Source organism: Rhineura floridana, chromosome 3, assembly GCF_030035675.1.
Source record: "Rhineura floridana isolate rRhiFlo1 chromosome 3, rRhiFlo1.hap2, whole genome shotgun sequence".
NCBI lineage: Eukaryota > Metazoa > Chordata > Lepidosauria > Squamata > Rhineuridae > Rhineura > Rhineura floridana.
This window is the reverse complement of record NC_084482.1, coordinates 140,381,539-140,403,937: the sequence shown is the minus strand read 5'-3', so window position 1 is coordinate 140,403,937 and position 22,399 is coordinate 140,381,539. Positions and strand designations below refer to the sequence as shown.

General features: G+C 42.8%; 1 protein-coding gene across 11 annotated transcripts in view; it reads left to right on the top strand.

Annotated features, from left to right (window-relative positions):
* The window catches only part of IQSEC1 (IQ motif and Sec7 domain ArfGEF 1), a 588,187-nt gene that overhangs the window by 537,072 nt on the left and 28,716 nt on the right, over positions 1-22,399 (top strand). For all 11 annotated transcript variants that reach the window (XM_061618151.1, XM_061618152.1, XM_061618150.1 and 8 more), the window contains 4 exons: positions 4,619-4,780; positions 12,944-13,066; positions 14,480-14,646; positions 22,058-22,197. In XM_061618151.1, coding sequence (XP_061474135.1) covers positions 4,619-4,780; positions 12,944-13,066; positions 14,480-14,646; positions 22,058-22,197 — 592 coding nt within the window. The remainder of the gene's footprint in view (positions 1-4,618; positions 4,781-12,943; positions 13,067-14,479; positions 14,647-22,057; positions 22,198-22,399) is intronic.

Genomic DNA, 22,399 nt, shown 5'->3' with positions numbered 1-22,399 from the left:
AGGGATTTGTACCATAATTTGTTGGTCCATAGATGGCCTTTGTGGCATTAAAAAAGCTCCGTATATCATGAGCATCTGCAAAATGCTGCATTTCTTGAGCTTTCTTTATCCACCAGGCGTTCTTAGGTTCTCTAGTCTTCGTTGGACCTCAGCCCTTGCACTGGCATAGATTTTCTTCTTAGCAGTACAGTCAATGTCGTTCTGCCATATCCAGAAGGCTTTCCTTTTCTTGTCGATGATACATTCAATCTCAGTATCATTCTCATCAAATCATTCCTGATGTTTCTTAGTTTGGTATCCAGTAGTTTGTTCACATGCTGCAATAATGGAAGTCTTCAGTTTAATCCAGTGTTCCTCAACGTTTTCAGGGAATTCCATAGGTAGATATTTCTTAAGCATTGTTTGAAAACAAGCTCGCTTAATAGGATCTTGAAAGCCGTGGATGTTCATTTTACACTTTGGTTTTCTTCCTTGGAGCCTACGTTGAGGAACAATATTAGTGGCCATAGTGGAATGAATTAATCGGTGGTCTGTCCAGCAGTCATCAGCACTCATCATGGCCCTAGTAAGGAGAACATCGCAACAATCTCTAGCACGTACAATTTCTTAATCCAGGAGATGCCACTGTTTCGACCAAGGGTGCTTCCATGATGTTTTAAATTTATTTTTCTGGCGAAAGAGCATGTTTGTAATAACAAGATTATGCTCAGCACGTTTAGTCAGAAGTAGAATTCCATTCAGGTTGCTATTGCCAACTCCTTCTTTCCCAATGGTTTCTGGCCATAAATCGAAAGCATGCCCAACTCTTGCATTGAAATCGCCTAGGAAGATAATTTTATCCTCCTTAGGTATCTCTGATAAGGTGGTGTCCAGCTGGATATAAAAATTTTCCTTGATGTCTTCATCAAGTTCTAATGTTGGCGCATAAGCTCTTAGAATAGTTGCCTGCTGGTTTTTGGCAAGGTTTAACTGGAGAGTTGAGAGCCGTTCATTAATGTCAGTAGGAACTTCTTGCAAGAGCTTCACAAGATTATTTTTAATAGCAAAGCCTACTCCATGTATTTTTCATTCTTGTTCAAGCAGTCCTTTCCAGAAGAAGGAATAACCTTCTTTTTCTTCCTTCAATTGTCCTTCTCCTGCTCTTTGAGTTTCTTGGAGTGCTGCTATGTCAATATTAAAACGTCTCAACTCCCTTTCAATGATGGCAGTCCTGCATTCAGGATGTTCACTATCTGCGTTGTCCAGCAATGTCCGTATATTCCATGTTCCAAAATTCAGGTCTTTTGTGACTGCTAAGCGGTGACCCCACTGGACATGGTAATCTGGTCAGGGAGAGAGATAAGGCAGTCTATGTTTAGGGCACCTTTTCTAGCCCCTTCCCCATATGGGGTGAGCAGAGTGGATCCTGAATAGGACTGCTCAGTCGTGGATATAGCTGCCAAACTGCTCAGCTGCCTTGGTCCTTGAGCCAGGACAACTGAATCTGTATCCACCGCCCATGTGCCTGTCAATGACTAGGGGCTTCCGGATTTCACAGTCCTGCCTCCCTCACCATTTGCCATTTGCCACAGGACTTTTGGTTTGGTTTGGTTGGAAGACACTTGTGCATGAATTTGTTTTATGTGGGGAGCTCATTGCACAATGATCAATACACAAACTTGACATAAAAAGGCTTTGATCCAGTGACATGGATACCACAATTATTGGAAGTCTTTTATCTGCTGCAGCCTTCATCTGCCTTCACAGCTGTTGTAACATATTCATTGTTATTCTCCACCTTTTCTGCTGTTGAGGACATTCTTGGATCATTCTTTGTCTGGTTCCTCTCCCTTGACCTTGGAGCCATGTGTGACCCTGCTGGGAGTACATGCAGGGCCGGTTCTAAAGGGCGGCCAGGTTGGGCACTGGCCCAAGGGCCCCGGAGCTACAGGAGCCCCTGAGCCCCTCCGCTCCCCTTCTGCAATCCGTGCCCGCCCCCACGTCCCACACTTATCTGTGAAGCCGCTGCCGCCATCTTAGTTGATGGCAGAGATGTGCGCGTGTAGCACGCACGTGTGCCATCAACAAAGATGGCGGCGGAGGCTTCATTCCCCTTAGGGAAACCGCAGCCACCATCTTCATTAAGGGCAATGGTAAAGACTAGACAGGTAGGGGGGTCGTGGGGGTGCGCAGGCACACCCACCGGGGGGCAGTGCAAGCTGATGCCCAAGGGCCCCCGCATGCCTGGAGCCGGCCCTGAGTACATGACCCCCAATGGCATTGCTCACAGGGTTCATTGGAACGCTCAAGCCCACTCACCACTACAATGTGACAATCCACCACATTTTTTTCAGTTTATCATTATATTATCAAACAAAGTATTGCCTCTGCCAGATCCTGGAAACAGAAACGGGGAAGGGTTACTGCCTTCATTCCCTGCATCTGTTTAGCTACTGTTGGTAGCAGAAACAAGACTAGAAGACTAAGGAGGTATTTGGTTTGATCCAATAAAGTTTCTCAGGAAGAGGGAGGATAGGGAAGGGAGTTGTTGAAAGACAAGAGTGTGTGCAAAGAGAGAACTGAGAACCTGCTATGAGTTGCAGAAAATAAATTAGAAGTGTAAGTTTTAAAAGCGTTAGAACTAGGCTAAAGATGTGAGCCATAGGCTTTTTCATAGTTAACAGTGTTGTGGCTCTGGTAATAATAAAAGTGGTGCTCAAAGTAATTTGAGTTGTATACCTCTTTATTAGAGAATAAAATGTGTTTCTGTTGGTTGTGGAAGAGCCCAAAGACCATTCCAATATTTATTTATATTATTATAATCTATTTATAAAATACTTACATACTGTAATTTCATAAAAAATATCACAGTGGTGTACAACAACAAATACACATATACACAGTCAAAACCAATATGCCTCTGATCATAAGATGCTATGTATGTAGGGCTGCCATATTCCAGTTCCACAAATCTGGGTGGGCTAATCTGCATATTATGCAGATTAAGCATTTTAGTGGTTGCATTGTCCACTTTTGTTTTTGTGTCTAGTAATTACCACAAAAATGGAGGGATATGAGGAATCTTTTTTTAACTTATATTTTTAGCATTAAATGCCTAGATTCTAATTTCTAACATTATGGAATATTTATTTATTTATTAAGTGGATTTATATCCTGCCCTTCCGTTGTTAAAAGCAGAGCTCAGGGCAATAAAAATACACAATCATATAAAAACATAATAAACACATTTTTTCATGGAAAATTTTCAATTTCTAAAAATTCATTGTTTCATAAAATCCATGAGTAAAAATGAACATATGCCATTGCCAATGCAGTAGGGCCCCACCCATATGGCAGGTTAGGTTCCAGACCCCCGCCAAAAAGCGAAAACCACCAAAAGGCAGATCAGCTGTAGTGCGGGGGTCTGGAGCCTAACCCGCTGATTGCACCGGAGGAGGAGAAGATCAGCTGTAGAGCGCTACACCTGATCTTCCCCTCCTCCGGTGCAATCAGATCGAACGCAGGAGTCTTGTTGGAGGATTGTTCCATTCCTAATGGTATTAAGAGGGGGAAAGGCTGCACGCCCCACTGCATTAAATATATACATATTGTGTGTGCAATTGTGAAGCATGCATGCTTCAGAGGTAACTGAAGTTAAGGCACATGGGGCCAGCTCTCTGCTGAAGCTAAGCAGGGTCAGGTGTGGTCAGTGCCTGGATGGGAGACCACCTGGGAAACATATGTAAGCTGCCTTGGGTTTCTATCATGAAAAGAAAGGCGAGGTATAAATAAATAAATCCATTCCTGGGGAGGAAATGAAGTAGTGTGATCTTTGGTGGGGAGATTTCTGCCAGTCACTTTGAAGACAGGTATATACTAAAAAATATGTTTTAGCCTTTTCCGAATTGCTGAACAGAGGCTCTGCCAAGCAACAGGGTGAGCAAGACTGCATTCCAGTGCAACTTTGTTTGGGAGTAAGCACCATTTAACAGGGTGGGGGCAGGGCCAAAAAATGCAGATACTAATACCTCAGCCTTTTCTACAGAGAGGTTTGCTTTTATATCTTGTATTTCTTCAGGGGAGTGAGCATTTGGTGGATTGAAACTCCTTTATTCCATCCCTCATGATGGCAGGCAGACACCCCCCCATTGCATTCACCACTTAAGACACATACCCTGAGATACAGCAATTGAGATGAAGACTGCTTCTCCTTAGTGACTCATCCAGAAAGTGAATCTCTGGATAAGGAGCAGAGCTGCAGGTATTGATCAAGTGAGCATGTGCAATTTTCTAAACTGCCTATATTCTGCATATGCAACAGGTGGACAGGCTAAATTATTGATTTTCCCAGGACAGCTGTGGTGTCCCTCATTGGCTAAGAATAATGGAAGGTTGATTTCTCACAAAATGATTGGGCAGAAAACTACCTCCATATTTTGCCTTCTATCTCTGGATCTACAAGGGCTAGAGTTTTGCTTTTTTAAAAATCTGAAAGCTGGGAATCCAGGTCACTTAATGGGCTAAGTGGTTACCAGGAAGCATGGTTACAGTCTGGGTAAAACCTGGCTAACCAGGCATGAATCTATATGTTGGGAGGTGTAAACCTAATGGGAATGTTTTTATTTTTTTATTACTGTAGAAAACCTGAAAAGGGAATCCAGTACCTGATTGAGAGAGGCTTTGTGCCAGATACACCTGTTGGAGTTGCCCATTTCCTTCTACAGAGAAAAGGACTCAGCAGACAGATGATTGGAGAGTTCCTCGGAAATCGACAAAAGCAGTTTAACCGGGATGTATTAGAGTAAGTTCCACATATGAAGCAATTGTTACACATTTAAATGTACACTCTGTAGATTTTAAACTAATGTTCATCAAGTATTTTGGGGCATAGACTAAGTGCAGTTTCAGAGAGGAAAAGTAATCAGGTTGTGTAAGAATTAATTAAGAGAAGAGTGAAGAAATATTGCTTCCCATTACTTTTATAGCCATGCACACAACTCAGCAAGACTGATCCAGAATAATGTTCACAAGGATTTCTCTGCTATAATGTAAAATATTGTTATTCTAATTATCTAGGATAATTTCATCCAGAAGGAAACTGTTTAGTACTTATTAGACCTTTATTATTCCTTGAAGTATAGCTTAATTCATTCTCTAAAATAAAATAACATGACGTCAACTGTAAGACTATACCACAGTTCAGGAAGCAAGCACTATTGTTTCATGCCAAATTGCATACTGGTTATTCTCCCTTTTGAAAAATCAAACAAAAAAAGAAGTGAAGGAAGAAAAGCAGTAGATAAACCCAATGAAAACACTGAATAGTATATGCTTCATAACTTTAAATCTGTTGTGTCATAATGTGTATGGCGTACCAGCTTATGTTTCATGTTGCAATTTGGCCCACATTTATAGAATTATCTATGCATTACTTTGATGAATAATTACTGTTGAATGCAAAGGTTCCTGTTGATTGTTGGTACATCAGTTGGAAAAATGTGGTCATATGAATATGCTTTAATGAAGCATTCTGCACTTGACAAGTGGGTTGCTGTCTTCCTGGACCCGCTTGTTCTATATATTTCCTTATTATAAAGGAACAGATATTTTTAGAAGAATATCTGCCAGCTTATGAGTCTTTCCTGAAAAATCCACATGGATTTTAAATTCTGAAGCGGTGCTTTCTAAAAACAGTTCTGTAGATGAGAACATTGTGTTGGCATGTTGCCTAACTTTATTAAAGAGAGACTTTTGTGCTGGGAGTTGCACCACATGAAAATATTATTGATGCTATTTGACATGTTGCCAGAACATATGATCTACAAATAGGCTAGAAAACTCATTAACCTTGATGATATCCTCTTCATTTTTGCTTCAGTGACTAGAACTCCTATAAATTAAACATTGAGTCTTTATGTTTATCTATTATTATTTTTTAATAGTCATTCAGTGGAATTGGAGTGCACTTAACTGAGAACTAGAATGTAGCCAAAGAAATTAAAGATGCCATTCCAATGCTCATTTAAAACAACCATCATTATGAGTGCAGAAGTTTCCCATATTAGCTTATGTCAGGTACAAAGATGGTATTTATTTTAATATGGTTCTCAAGTGTTGTGAATGCATACGTGGCAGAAAAGGAGTGATGTGCTGTTGATGGAACCATTGCAGTAAGTTATATATTAAATATTGCTCAGTTTAGTAGGGACAGTCATTGTGCTCCAGGTGCCCCAGGAGTAAGCTCAGGGAGAGGGAGAGGAGTCATATGAGGACGAGGTCCCTGGGAGCGTTGAAGGAAGGGAGAGCACAGTCAGCCCGCAGACTCCATTGGCCAGCCCCCCATTGAGGCAGTTCCCGCTCCGCCTGCAAGCCCCCCTGCCTTAGCCATTGGGAAGCGACCCCTGGCGCACGCCAACCACACCCCCACAGGAATCCCCGCCTGGCACTTAAAACGCTTCCCAGCCAACCAGCTTCCCGCTTCCTGAGGTTGAGCCATCGCCTATCGAAGCCCCGCTGTCAGATGGGCCAGCGAAGGCTCGCTCCGCCACACCTCGCGCGAGAAAAGGGTCCTTGAGAGGGTGGAACTTCGGAGGAGTCGTTGGTTATGGGGCGAAGACCTTCCCTACTTAAGCAGGTGCCCGCCCAGGCTCCAGTGCTGATTCAACTCTCCCCACATGCTGCAGAGACTATCCAGGTAGCTTAGTTAGGGAAGGTAGTGAGCTAGAGTAGACAGGTTTATGAAGCGCACTGCTTTGGACTTAAGCATCACTCTAATAAAAAGAGAATTAAGTCAAGCCTTGTCTCCAGGCTCTGGGCAGGACAGTCATTGACTTTCTCTGTTACATCAGTTTATGGAAAATGGCAGCTTTCACTGCATTACGGCAGCTAACCAAGATAGCAGCAAACAGACTTAGCTTTATTTGTTAGCCATCTGTTGTTTTATGGATGTGTGCCATAGCTGATCGGACTATGAGGGAGATTTTTCAATGGAGATTTGTTGCTAAGTACATACTAGTAAGCCAGAAATTGACTCATGATTACAATCTAGTCTATCAGCTGGCTAGTTTTGCTCAGCTAACTCCTAGCCTCCACCAAACCTGGGGATCAAGCTAGACCATACTTTAATATAGTCTCTATAATGAGGTATTATGTATTTCTCTCCTCTCCTCAAAAAGCCCACTCATGCTTCTTTGGGCTAGTGCACTCCCTACACACCTATTTCCACCTCAACCACAATTAAGCATTATGTTGGCACTCACGTTAATTATAATTAAGATTTAAAACCAAGCTTTGGATCCAAGGAAGCAATAGCAGAAGGTGACTTGATTGCTTCCTCCTCTTCATAACAGCCTCCCAGGGTCCTCAAAAAGCCATGCTGTTTTGTGCTTGGGGAAGGCACTTCTGCCCTTATCACCCCCTATGCCACAGTTCACCCCATTCATGGGGGTCCTTTGTCCTTCAAGATAAGCTTTTCAGGGTGCTTCGGAAGGGGGGAGTAAAATAATATTCTAGCTATCCTCTTCCACTGGTGCTTCTCTGGTTTTCCAGCTCTAGTTAAAGATAATATTGGCCAAGCAGTTGTGCTACCTTCAAAGGCCATGTCCACAGTGCCTGTAAAATAATAAAGTCATTGATGGGGTCTGTCTAACCCTTAGGTAAAGATTCTTTGGAAAGCTAAGTTTCATTGGTCTTTCACCATAAAGATGCAGCTATCAGTCTTCCTCTTGAGTAATCCCATTGACACCAGTTAGCCTGTTCTGGCTGCATGAGAGAATGGCTGTGTTTGCACATCATGATAAGCCAGGATTCCTGATTTATTGTGAACAAGTGGATGTTGAAGCATGCAGCTTATTTGGTCCACCACACATGCAGATAAACTGACCCAGTAGGACAGCTTACTCTGACATCCGAACTCAGGATCCTGGGTTGCTGCTCCCAAACAAGATTCATAAGACAACCTCATACCCTGCTTTACCATCCTAGTTTGATACTGGCTTGTTTGGGAGCAACAAAACAGGATCCCTGGTTCACATTTCATGATAGGTTAACCCTTCCTAGTTATTTTTTCCGCATTGTGCAAAGGCAGGAGCAAATAGGCTGTATGCAGTAACATGCGGCTCATTCAAAATACACCAGGATAAGACACAGTTGTGGTCATTATCTACTAGGTGGTTTGCAACTTCAGTATGCATACAACTTCCACTTGCAATATGCAGCTGGTGGCCAGGAATAAAATATGTTTGCACTAACTCCCACCCACTCTCCGTGACGTACTTTAGGGGTAGTCCCTAAGCTTGTTGCGCGTATTATTGACACCTTGTGGAACAGTACCTTTTTAATGGAGCACCTCTTGTTGCTACTTAATCTTTACATGCCATTCCCTGGTGTGGAGAATGGGAAAGATACTAAAAGGATGTAGCCGAATATAACCATTGTTTCTTAAGCTAGCTCTGTGGATAAGACACAGACTGGACTAGACTGCAGGATATCCTAGTTTTCAGACCTGAGGTCTGATAGTGTTATAGTTCATTTGGAGGCACTTTATTCTAAACTAAGAAGACGCAAGTGTAACCTGTCCTCACAGGGGAGTTGTTTTGGACCCAGGACAATTTTGGTTGCCCTTTTCTGAACCTTTTCCAACTCTACAGTATTCTTTTTGTGACAATGAGAACTGAACACAGTATTCCAAATGTGGTCACACCATATATATGAATAATGGCATTATGATAATGGCAGATTTATTATCAATCCATTTCCTAGTTACCACTTTCCTAATGAGCATGTATGCTGTCCTATGCTCCTTTGATGATGATGATGATAATACGGGCATACCCCACTTAAAGTCACTTCACTTAAAGTCGCCTCGCTATTAAGTACATGCTCCATACTCCACCATACCCCGCTTTAACATACGCGCTTCGCAATAACGGACACTTAATGGCATGACGCCGCTGCCATCTAGTGGCGATTGCAGTGCAGTACATACATAGATAATTGCTTCACTTTAAGTACATTTTCACTTTACATACACGCTCCGGCCCCATTGCGTATGTTAAAGCGGGGTATGCCTGTATATGTGAAATGGGGGGGGTTGTCCCAGTGTGTATCACTGTACACTTGCTTACATTTGATCACAATTGCCATTTCAATATCTATTCATCCAGTTTTGAGAGATCCTTTTGAAGCTTGCTCTTTGTTGTTACCACCCTGAATGCTTTGGTGTCATCAGCAAACTTGGCCATCTTACTGCTCACCCCTAACTCCAGGTCCTTTATGAGCAAGTTAAAATGCACAGGTCGTAATACATCCTCCCTTTGGGGACACGACTTGTTACATCCCTCCATTGAGAGAACTGTTATTCCTACTCTCTTCTTCCTGTTCTTTACCGAGCTGCTGATCCAGCAAAGGACCTGTCCTCATATCACATGACTGCTAAGCTTATTCAGGAGTCATTAGTGAAGGACTTCATGAAAAAATATATATACAATGTTGGTTGAATTACCTCTATCTATATCCTTGTTAATACTTTCAAGAACTCTAAACATTAGTGAGAGAGGACAGTCTTGTGGAAGCCATGGTGGTTCACCTTCTGCAAGAATTGTTCTATATGCTTGATAATTCTATCTTTAATCATGCTTTCCATCAGTTTTCCTGGAACAGATGTTAAGCTGAATGACTTGTAATTTCCCAGACCCCCCTGGATCTCTTTCTAAAATTTGATGTTACATTATCCACTTTCCAGTTCTCCAGTATGGAGACTGATCTTAGGAACAAGTTATTTTTTAAGTAGATCAGAAATTTCACATTTGAGTGGGTGGATGCCATTTGGACCCAGTGATTTGTTAGTTTTCAATTTGTCAATAAGGCCTAGAGCTTTGAGTCTCATCATCACTGATTGGCTTGGTTCCTCAGACTTCCTTCCTCTGAAAGTTAGTTCAGGCACAGGAATCTATCCTGCATTCTTTGATGTGAAGACAGATGTAAAGAATTCATTCATCTTATCTACAATCTCCTTTTCCTCTTTTAGCACACCTTTGACTCCCTTGTCATCCAAAGTTCCAACTCCCTCTTTCGTTGGATTCCATCTACTTATGTAGTTAAATATTTTTATTAGTGGTCTTTATGTTTTTACCAATGTGCTCCTCAATTTTTATTTTTATACATGAGTGTGTGTGTCTTATTCTCTACTTGCATTTATTTTGCCAAATGCCAAATTTTTGTGTTCCTTCTCATTTAGACAAAAATTTCATTTTCTGAAGGAAGCTTTCTTGCCTCTTGACAGCTTCTTTTGCTGCTAGTTAACCATGTAGGCATCCTCTTGGTTTTGATGATATATTTCCAGATCTACAGTATACATTCTAATTGAGTTTCTGTTATTTTTTTTAATAACCCTCAAGCATTCTAGAGAGATTTGTCCTTCTTAACTTTCCCTTTCAACTTCCTTTTTATCAATCCCACCAATTTTTTTAAAGTCAGATGTGATTAGGTAATTGTCCACTTGCATATACCGTATATTCCGGCGTATAAGATGACTTTTTAACCCAAAAAAATCCTCTCAAAAGTTGGGGGTCATCTTATACGCCCAGTCGTCTTATATGCCGGAATACTTCTCCTGCTCGCAGCCTGGCCCAGCGTCCCCTCCCCTGAGGGGAATCCCCATTGCTCCTCAGTCCCCTCCATCTCCGCCTCCTCCACCGCGGCGAAGGCAGCGCCCTGCGCGGCCTCCTCCGCCTGCTCCTCCGTCGCAAAATGGCGGCCGGGGTGGGGAGCAGCAGCAGCAGCCTCCCCGTGTCCTTCTCCTCCGTGGCGGCCTCGCCTGCGCCGCCGCTGCTGCTGCTCCTCCGCTCGCGGCTGCTCAGGTGAGCGACGGGGCCACGGCGGCGGCGGCTGCTCCTCCTCGGGCGGCCAACGGCGGGCTGCTTTTGCTGCTCTCGCCGCCGCAGGCTGCGCCGACACCTCCGCTGATGCACAACCACCGGGCGGCGGCAGCAGCGGGAGGCGGCGGAGGCGGGAACCCGCTGCCAACAGCTGCCCCTGTGGCCTCCTCCTCAGCGCCCTCCGGCCCGCTGGCGCCGCGGGAGCCGGCCTACAACTGGCAGGCGACGAAGCCGACGGTGCAGGAGCGCTTCGCCTTCCTCTTCAACAACGATGTGCTCAGCGACGTCCACTTCTTGGTGGGCAAAGGCCGTGCCGGGGCGCAGCGCATCCCTGCCCACAGGTCGGTGCGGGCTATGGGGCGAGGGGGCGCTGGCCACGCAAGGAAGAAAGGGGAGAGGGACGCTGGCTTTTTAAACAGGGATCAGGGTCAAAAGTTGGGGGTCGTCTTATACGCCCAGTCGTCTTATACGCCGGAATATACGGTATATTGAATTTTATAGTAGTGTGGTCACTGTTTCCAAGTGGTTGAACAACACTTACATCTCGCACAAGGTCTTGAGCACCGCTTAAGTCTAGGGTCACCTCTCTCTGGCCAGTTCTAGGACCATTGTAGGGCACATTCTTTTAGGGTATCTAGAAATGTTACCTCTTTGTCGTGATTAGAACAGATATTTACCTAGTCTATATGAGAACAATTAAGGAGACTCTTTAGTACAAATTTCCTTCTTTGGATGCTTCCTTGATTTCATTGTCCATCTCAGGATTGCTGCGGGCATTTTTGTCAAGGAAACAGTAGTATGTCCTCAGTACTAAATTAGTCTTGGGGACCTGGTACTGCCATCCACAGTGATTCTGTGGAGGATTCTGCCCATTTCTTGGATTTCTAGCTAGTTGGACTCTGTCTTTTTTGATGTACAGAGCAACACCATCTCCAGTATGCCCTTCCCTGTCCTTCCTACAGAGTTTGTTTCCAGAGATAACCATGTGTCCCACTGCAGGTTTCTGTATGATCTATCTGACCATGTTCTCCTTTAAAACAGAGCAGTCCAGCTTGGAGGCTTCAGTCCAGTCTTGGCTTGGAGGCTTCTAGCATGAACGTGTAAACTGTATACATGGTGTCTGTCTCCAGATATCTCTGGCACATGTCCCCCTGCACTTGCATTGCCTAGTTTTATTCTTCTCTCATTTGGACAATCATAATCATGTTCACCCACAGTCTATATGACAATGTGTTTTAATAAAAAACCTTTTAACATGGGTCATACATTCTTACTGTGATACCTACATTCGTCTGTTGTACTTTGCAGTGATTGAACTTTAGTTGTGTGTAACCCTAAAAGCCTAAGAAAAAGGAAAGAAACCTGCAGCTTATTTTATTTTATTAGCCTCACAGGCATCAGAAAAGACAATTAGATATGATTTCACAAATCATGGTCTTGCAATTAGCCTCATAAATCAACTATATCCATTTGGCTGTGATCTTGCCTCTCCACTGTCTGCCACACAACTTTTCAAGTTGATAAATGACACTAGAGTGTCATTACAGGCACCTCTCACAACACTTTAAAGGGGGACAGTGTGGTAATTGGCACCCTCTCTGTCAGAAAAGGAAAGGAATATTACTTTTAGCTTCTGTTATCCACACACAAGGCATGCAGGAAGGAAAATAAAAGATCGCACCCTCCTTCCAAAATTCATAGGGTAGACAAGGAAGGGGCTGGTATTCATTGCTCCCTGCCCACTAAAGTAGTAAATCAGAGTAACGTTTGATTCTTTTCTAATAGAGGTACGGTGGGGGGATCACTTTGTTGAGAACACAAAAGTGATTATTATTTCTGCCAAAGAGATGTCTCTTTAACTGAAAAATCATTACCTGCTTACCTCATCTACTTTAATTGATATATAGTGCTCATAACGATCTCTCTTTGCACTTTAATCATTACATGCTTCATCTGACTGAATGCTACACTAAGTAGATTAATTTGTATTTTATTGCATTGGGAAAATATTGAAAGGATGGATTAAAAACAAAACAAAAAGGTGGAGGGTGACAGAATCAAAACTATTTTGTTTTTCTTTGTCCTAGCTGTGTTGTGGATGAGATGGACTTCTCAGCTATGGAACTTGATGAAGCACTCAGGAAATTTCAAGCTCATATTCGTGTCCAAGGAGAAGCTCAAAAAGTAGAAAGACTCATTGAAGCATTTAGGTATGGACATAAAGAGATAGCTAACAGAAGACTGAGTCACAGACATAATAAGGTTGAATTTACTCAGATTTATTGTGTTCATTTTGCCTCAGTTTGCACGTGAGTGTTTAAATAGTCTCTTTATCTAAAATTCTGTTCCCACAACATCACATATTATAGACCAGTGTTCCTCAACTTGGTGGTCTCCAGAGGTTTTAGCCTATATCTCCCAACAGCTTCTGATGTGCTAGCTGGGGGTGATAGAAAATGTAGTCCCAAACATCTGGAAGTCACAAGGTTGGGGAACGCTGCAGAGGACTCTGATGGCTTTATTTGTTGTATCTTATGTCATCAAGTGGAATAAATGTTTAATGTCAGTCTAAACCTTTTAAAGGAAATTATGGCCACAATCCTATACCCACTTACTTGGGAGTAAGGCCTGTTAAACTCAGTGAGACTTCTGAGTAGGCATGTACAGGTTATGCTGTAAATATTCTCTGTTCTCAACTTTATATCATTTTGTGATGTACTCTGTCGATCTTTAATTAAGTAGTTTAACTTAGCTGAGCAAAGAGCATTAACTTATTAAAGCCAAACAAATGTTCTTCATCCATGGTGGGGACATTGGAAGGAATGTGAAGAATTTTCCAATATTCTAAAAATAAAGGGGCATATCCCCAGAAGGTGACATAGATCAGTTGAAACCATTGATCAGAATCATTAGGCATGAAACAGGTGTACAAATGGCATATTAGCATACAAATAATTTATGGGTCAAAGTTACATCATATCCATTGCATAGTTTGCATTTGTGCTAGCATATTTGGGCTATATATGCTTGGTTAGAAGGAGGCAAGGATTACCAGAGTCAGAAGTCAATCCATTTGAAGTGTGATGTTCAGCCCAAGAAAGTGTGATCTCTCCATTGCATATCTTGTTGGCAAATATAAGCTATTCTACAGTTACAGTTTACTGTAGTCTTCAGTGACCTTAGTTTACACGAATAAAGAATGCATAACTTGCACCAGTATCTAGTTTCTGGTGAATTGTGCAAATCTAGGTAAATTTTGTTATCTTTTTTGTTCCACCAGGTAGGGTTTACAGTCTGCACTGATAGATATGTGTATTTCTATATAGCATGTCAAGTTTGCAGGATTGAGGGCAGTTACTTTAATGGAGTTAAGAGACCGGATTATCTAGACCAGCAAATAGAAATTTGGTTCAAAACGGGGGCATAATAATACATCCTCTGTATTACAGATACTATTAGTAGCTGAGAGAATGTGATAAAAATAATAAATAATATTCAAGCACTAAATGTGTATGACAGGATATTATTTCAGCATCCTGAATGAAACAGTCTATTGGTGTGTTCAAATGGCATATCAACTCATCTTTCAGTCTGACCCACTCTTCTTTCTCTGTCTTTTTTAGCCAGAGGTACTGCATCTGCAATCCAGGTGTTGTGAGACAGTTTAGAAATCCTGATACCATCTTCATCCTAGCTTTTGCAATCATATTGTTAAACACAGATATGTATAGTCCAAACGTGAAACCAGAACGCAAAATGAAGCTTGAAGATTTTGTCAAGAATCTAAGAGGTAGGGATAATTTAAACATTTACCAGTGTCTAAAAGACAGGTATGTTACATTCCCCCTACACACACATCTTGAACATAATGAAAGAAGTGTTGAGAGCTACAGTTTTCTTTTTAAAGAAATTCAGGAGGGTAGTCTGTCATTTGTAGAATGATTTTTGATGTGTTACCAGGCCAGGTGCCCGTTAGAAAGGATTCAGGGGAAAGGGCAACAATTTTTTCAGTGATAATGCCGCAGCACTCTTTTCAAAATAGTATAGTTCTTAAATACTAAAGAAGTACAAAAGTCTACCACATGAATTTTTTTGCAAATATATTTTTGTTTTTCAAAATGTAACAAACATATAAACATAAGTAGTACATACAATAACAAATAAAAATAGAAACGACATATAGAAATAAACAAGTGTCTGGTAACATCTTACAAACATCCAACATAGCTTAAACAAGTACTATTCATCTGAGGCAACCACATAGTTCTGAGAAAGGAAACAGATAATTCCGAATAAGGGTTATCCCTGAAACATACCACTCCAAAATGATAAGTGTGTATCAATAGGCCTATCAGTACAACATCCACTGGTGGTAAAAGTCAGATGTGACCACCACACCCCCTCATAAGAGCTTCTCTTTTTACTACATGATTTTGAAAGTAAATTGTAACAATTTCAGTGGTGAGTTTCTGAGGATGCTTACATGGGAGTAAATCACACTGAACACAGTGAAACTTCCTTTTGAGTAAACATGAATAGAAGTTTGCCATTACAGTCTTTGTTTGGGTCCCAGAGAAGATTGCAGGGTTCTACCAAAAGGGCATTCTACACAACAAAAATTAATAAGAAGGATAATTTGATTCAGTTTCCAGTTACATGTTTGTGTGGCTCTGCTCTACAAAAGCATTTTAGAGCTCTGAGGTTATTAGATTGAGATTCAAGTTATTAAGAGGGGGAAAAAAGTTTTATAGCTGAAATGCCAATGTGAGAAGCTTGTATAACTTTGATTGCCACTTGTATTTCTGCATTGCAAACCATCATTCTCCAGGTCTATGGACCATCTTCAGTAACTGCACGTATCATAGCAGAACATATTTATTAATGTTTTTCAAGCAGCTAGGTTGAGAAATGTCCTTGATCTTCCGACAATGGTCCTTCAAGGGTGAAATATTTTAAATGTATTGAATACTGAGAGCTTTGTAAACAAAGTAAATGCATGATCTAGATTTATTATTGCTGTGGCATTTAGTGTGTGTGTGTGAGAGAGAGAGAGACTGCTATCTGTTCCCTAATTCTACTGCTACTCCATAGTCCTGGATGTATTAACAGCTACAAATAGGGCAGAATGTGTATTTTCCAGACAGAAGCATTCTGACTTCTAATTCATTTGTACCTGTCTGTGCCATAATAAATGTTTATTCATTCCTACCAATACACTGGGGATAATCATGTCTGTGTGATGAATGAAATTTGCTATAATCAAATGTTGCCCTCTGTTCTGGGGATCCTTAGAATTGAGACTGAAGTGTTGCAGCTTTCTATTTACATTTACTAAGCTGCTACTAACTGAATTCTAAGTTCTGTGGCTTTAAAATTGTTTTGGCGTAAAGCTATACAGATGTAAATCAGTGTCCTGAGATCCAGTTCTAGTAGTATAGATATGTTTAATATTTTTAAATCCCCCAGACCACTCTGCAAATGGCAGGTGCCCTTGGGAATTCCTTCCATTTAGAGTACAAAGACTGCCTGGGTGTGTATACTTTACAGCTGTTGTCTGAACCTGTGCTTATCTACCTGAAGGTCTGAACAGTATCAGGTTACTGAACTCTAGCTGGGCAGGCTATAGGGTTAGATATGTGAAACATGTGAAAACATCCCAGGTGACAGTAGCTCTGTTAAGGAGAGTGGAAATTCATTGTCAGGACTGATGGAACTTAAATCCAAAAGTCACAAGATGGGGACTTAAGACAAAGTCATGGAAGATAAATCTGTTAATGGCTGCTAGTCGTGATGGCTATATGTATTTTTTTTTAAGTTTTTAATGCAGCTTTTTAGGAATGAAGTCCTTCCAAGGTGGTTCACAATCAAAATCATAATGACATACAATTGAACATTATTGATGCAAACATTAAAGCCGCATTTCAAAAATATAAAGTAGAATAAAAATAAACAAAAAGCTACACAGCATCACTCTGCCCATAGGCCTGATGAAAAAGATGCATCTTCACACCCTCCCTAAAATTCAGTAAGGAGGGAGACAACCATCCCTCTAAGGGAAGAAGTTCCACAGATGGAGCATCACAACTGAGGAGCCCCTTTCCCATGGCACCATCCCATGCACTATGCTTAGTGTCATCACATAGATCGCATAGAAGGCATCCCCAGCAGAACTTAGGGCATAGACTGACAGATAATGGGAGATGCATTCTTTCAAGTAACCTGGAATTCAAGTTATTTATTTATAAGTTAGCAACAATTTTTTTTATTGGACCTGGTAGCATACTGGCATATTATATAGTCCTAATAGAAACACTGCTCACAATCCTGTACTAGTCCTGCATTCTGCAGCAGCTGCAACTTCTGAGCCATCTTTATGGGTTCTCCACTTAAACCGCATTACAGTAATCTCAGCTTGAGGTTACCAGAGCATGGGTAATTGTTGCTAATATATCTCTGAACCTGCTACCTCCAGGTTTAGGGACAATATGCCTCTGACTATCATTTGCTTGGGAGCAACAGAGGGGGAGGACTATTGCCTTCATGTCCTGATTGAGGGCTTCCTCGGGGCATCTGAATCGGTCTTGGTCACCCTGATGGATGACCATTTTCGGGGGAAGGACAGGGGGAGTGCAACCCTGTTAATCTTACTTGATCACTCAGCAGCTTTTGATACCATTGACCACGGTATCCTTCTGGGCCGACTTGGTGAGATGGGTATTGGAGGCACTGTTTTACAGTGGTTCCGATCCTATCTCCAAGGTTGCTCTCAGAGAATAGCATTGGGTGACTGTCTTTCGGCCCCCTGGCAGCTGTGCTGTGGGGTACCACATGGTACCATCTTGTCCCCCATGCTGTTTAACATCTATATGAAACCCTTGGGAGCAGTCATCAGGAGATTTGGGGCGAGGTGTCAACAGTATGCTGATGATACCCAGCTCTATTTCTCTGTAACATCTGAATCGGGAGAGGCTGTGCAAGCCCTTGACTGCTGCCTGGACTCGGTGGTGGGCTGGGTGAAGGCCAATAAACTGAGTCTGAATCCTAGCAAGACGGAGGCACTGTGGGTTGGTGGTTCCCGAGTTCGGATAATTGGTCAGTTGCCTGCTTTGGATGGGGTCGTACTCCCTGTGAAAGAGCAGGTTTGTAGTCTGGGGGTGCTCCTGGATCAATCTTTGTCGCTAGAGGCCCAGGTGACCTCTGTCGCTAGGAGTGCCTTTTACCAACTTCAGTAGGTAAAACAGCTGTGGCCGTTTCTGGACCGGGATAGCCTGACCACTGTTGTCCACACACTGGTAACCTCCAGGTTGGATTACTGTTGAGGTAATTAGACTTACAGCGACCTCTTCCCTCTGCAAGGGTGGAGGACCCATTAAGATGGTCCGCCCCCAGAGACTAATGATTCTTGAGGATTTTCAAAGGGCTCTGGGGAGTTTTCCGGCTGATAGGGCTGGTGCTCCTGTCGAAGCCCTGGTGGAACTGTGGAATGCAGAAATGACCCGGGCAGTTGACACGATCGCCCCTGTGTGCCCTTTCCTGTGTAGAGCTCATAAAGCTCCATGGTACACTCTGGAGCTGAGAGCGATGAAACAGCATAGGAGACAGCTTGAGTGCAGATGGAGGCGGACTCCTGATGGATGCAATCATGCACTGGTAAGTGCCTATACTAAGCTGTACTTAGGGGCAGTGAGGGCAGCAAAAAAGCAACATTTTGCTGCCACTATTAAATCATCTATCTGCCGTCCAGCGGAGCTCTTTAAAATTGTCCGAGGGCTATTACATTCTGGCCCTACGGACATGGTGCAGTCATCTCAGGCGCGCTGTAACGAATTTGCTAGGCACTTCCAGGATAAAATCTCTTGCATCCGCCAGGACTTGGACTCCAATGTTATAGCAGTTGAATCGATTGAGGTGTCCAGCGCACAGTCTCGTCCTGATTTTTTGAATGAGTTTCAGTTGGGACAGCTTGAGGACGTTGACAAGGTGCTTGGACTGGTGCGTGCGACCACTTCTAGGTTGGATCCTTGCCCTTCTTGGCTGATAAAAGCTAGCAGGACTGGAACAGCCGGCTGGGCCAGGGCGGTGATTAACGCTTCTTTGCGGGAGGGAGTGGTCCCTGGCCTCTTGAAAGAGGCAACAGTAAGACCACTCCTGAAGAAACTGTTCCTGGACCCGGAAAATTTTAATAACTATAGGCCGGTAGCTAATGTCCCATTCCTGGGCAAGGTCCTGGAACGAGTGGTTGCCAACCAGCTCCAGACACTCTTGGATGAAACCGATTATCTGGATCCATTTCAGTCGGGCTTTAGGCCCGGTTTTGGCACGGAGACAGCCTTGGTCGCCCTGTACGATGACCTTTGTCGGGAGACAGACAGGGGGAGTGTGACCCTGCTGATTCTCCTTGATCTCTCAGTGGCTTTTGATACCATCGACCATGGTATCCTTCTGGGACAACTCACTGATTTGGGATTGGGCGGTACTGCGTGGCAGTGGTTCCGCTCCTACTTGGCGGGCCGTCTCCAGAGGGTAGTGCTTGGGGAACATTGCTCGGCACCCTGGGACCTCCAATATGGGGTTCCGCAGGGGTCAGTTCTGTCCCCTATGCTTTTTAATATCTACATGAAGCCACTGGGTGCGGTCATCAGGAGTTTTGGAGTGCGTTGCCATCAGTATGCTGATGACACGCAACTCTATTTCTCCTTTTCATCTTTTTCAGGTGAGGCTGTCAACGTGCTGAATCGATGTCTAGCTGCGACAATGGACTGGATGAGAGCTAACAAACTGAGGCTTAATCCAGACAAGACTGAGATGCTGCTGGTGGGTGGTTCTCCTGACCAGATGGTGGATGTTCGACCTGTTCTGGATGGGGTTGCACTCCCCCTGAATGCTCAGATTCGTAGCTTGGGAGTTCTTTTAGATCCATCCCTGTCACTGGAGGCTCAGATAGCCTCGGTGGCACAGGGTGCTTTTTACCAACTTCGGCTGGTGGCCCAGCTACGTCCCTATCTGGACAGAGAGAACCTCACTTCAGTAGTTCATGCGCTGGTAACCTCGAAATTAGATTACTGCAATGTGCTCTACGTGGGGCTGCCTTTGAAGACGGTTCGGAAACTGCAGCTTGTGCAGAATGCAGCGGCCAGATTGTCAACGGGGACCAGACGGTCCGACCATACCATATAACACTGATTCTGGCCCTCTTGCATTGGCTGCCTATATGTTTCCGGCCCGGTTCAAAGTGCTGGTTTTAACCTACAAAGCCTTACACGGCACAGGACCACAATACCTGTTGGAACGCCTCCCCCGATATGAAACTGCCCGTACACTACGCTCAACATCGAAGACCCTCCTCCGAGTGCCTACTCATAGGGAAGCTCAGAGGGCGGCAACACGAAAAAGGGCTTTTTCAGTGGTGGCCCCCGAATTGTGGAACACCCTCCCAGAGGAGATACGCCTGGCGCCAATGTTACTATCTTTTCGGCACCGGGTTAAAACTTTCCTCTTCGCCCAGGCATTTTAATTATTTTAATTATTTTAATCATGTTGCATTTATTGGAAGTGTTTTAATTCTTAATATTTTGTACTTTTAAATTGTGTTTTTATATTGTATATGCTTATGTATTTCTAATGTTGTTCTTGTTCTTGTGAACCGCCTAGAGAGCTTCGGCTATAGGGCGGTCTATAAGTTTAATGAAATAAATAAAAATAAAATAAATAATGTGCTCTATGAGGGGCTGCCCTTGAGGTTGGTCCGGAAGCTGCACTGGTGCAAAATGTGGCGGCGAGAGTGCTCACTGGGGCAGGGTATCACCAACATGTCACCCTGCTACTGAAAGAATTGCACTGGCTGCCCATTTGCTACCGGGCCAAGTTCAAGGTTCTAGTTTTGGTGTACAAAGTCCTATACAGCTTGGGACCAGGATACCTGAAAGACCGCCTTCCCCCTTATATACCCACTCCATCACTGCGCTATGCAGGTGTAGGCCTCCTGCAGCTACCATCTTACCAGAAGGTCCATTCCGCACAACATAGGAAACAGACCTTTAGTGTCGAGCACCTACCCTGTGGAGTTCCCTCCCCTTAAATATTAGTCAGGCACCATCTCTGCTCTTTTCGGACCTTTTGAAGACTTTCCTCTTTCAACAAGCCTTTCAAGTTGAGACCTATCCCAGTCTGCGTCTGTGTTAGAATTGCTTTTTAATACTTTTTTTAAAAAAACAATATGTTTTTTAACCCTTTTTTAAAGATGTTTTAAAAGCTTTTTAAAAAGATGTTTTTAAAATTGTCTTGTTTTGGTGTATTTTAGGGTCTGTTTTTATGATGTTTTGATGTGTTTTTAGCGCTTCTGTTTGCTGCCCTGGGCTCCTGCTGGGAAGAAGGGCGGGATACAAATCAAATAAATAAACAAATAAATCTGATTGGATACTATGGGTACAAGAAGCTAGCCTATATGGACTCTTTTCTTATGGTGGCTGTCCTGTCTAGTTTCAAAGCGGAGCATTGCATGTAAATGGAAGATGTAATGTAACTATTTATTTACAGTGGAACAGTGGCACTATTATCTAACACACATTTTAGTTCTATAGAGGTTCACCTGGCACTCATGTTGCAATCTTTTCTGCTCTAGAACACATTTTTGTTCACCCAGGCATTTTAATCTTGTGTATGTTTTAATAATTGTTTTCTGTGTTATTTTATTGTTGTGTTTTATTATTAATCTAATTGCTGCAAAATGTTGGTTGTCAAAGGAGAAGGGCCATAGCTCGGTAGTAAAACATCTGTTTCGCACACAGATGTTCAATCCCCAGCATCTCCAGGTAGGGCTGTAAAAGAACCCTCCCTAAAACCCTGGAGAGCTGCTGCCAGTCAGTGTAGACAGTACTGAGCTAGATGGATCAATAGTCTGACTCAGTATAAGGCACCTTCCTTTGCCCTGAAACTCTAAATAGAATGAGGGGCAATACAATAGGTTTCAAATATATAAATAAATAAATGGTAGATTATTTGGGGATACTGGATCATGACACACAGAGACTTAGGCTTTAATGGCCATATCAGTGGTGTTAGTAACTAATGTCTGTCCTAAAACTGATAATCTAGATGAGCTAGATTGTGTCAGTTTTGCCCTTTACAAGAAAGGCATTATCATCAAGTTGTAGAGGTACTGCTGTTTGTGAGTCAGTAACAATCAGTTTTGGATTTTGCAGGTGTAGATGATGGTGAAGATATCCCACGAGAGATGCTTATTGGGATTTATGAAAGAATCCGAAAGCGGGAACTCAAGACAAATGAGGATCATGTGTCACAAGTCCAAAAGGTTGAAAAACTCATTGTAGGAAAGAAACCGGTAGGTTAGGTGACACTTCACCCAATTTTATGTTATGCATGTGAGAGTTGTTAGAAAATGGATGCTATTTTAGGCTTGTCCTTTATTACTGTAAATTGTTTTAGCCCTGAAAGTTGGTATGTTTGTCTGGGGTGCAAAAATCAAGGTGCCCAGAAGATACTGGCATTTAAAATTCAGGCCAGGTGATTGGCGTGTGGGTTGC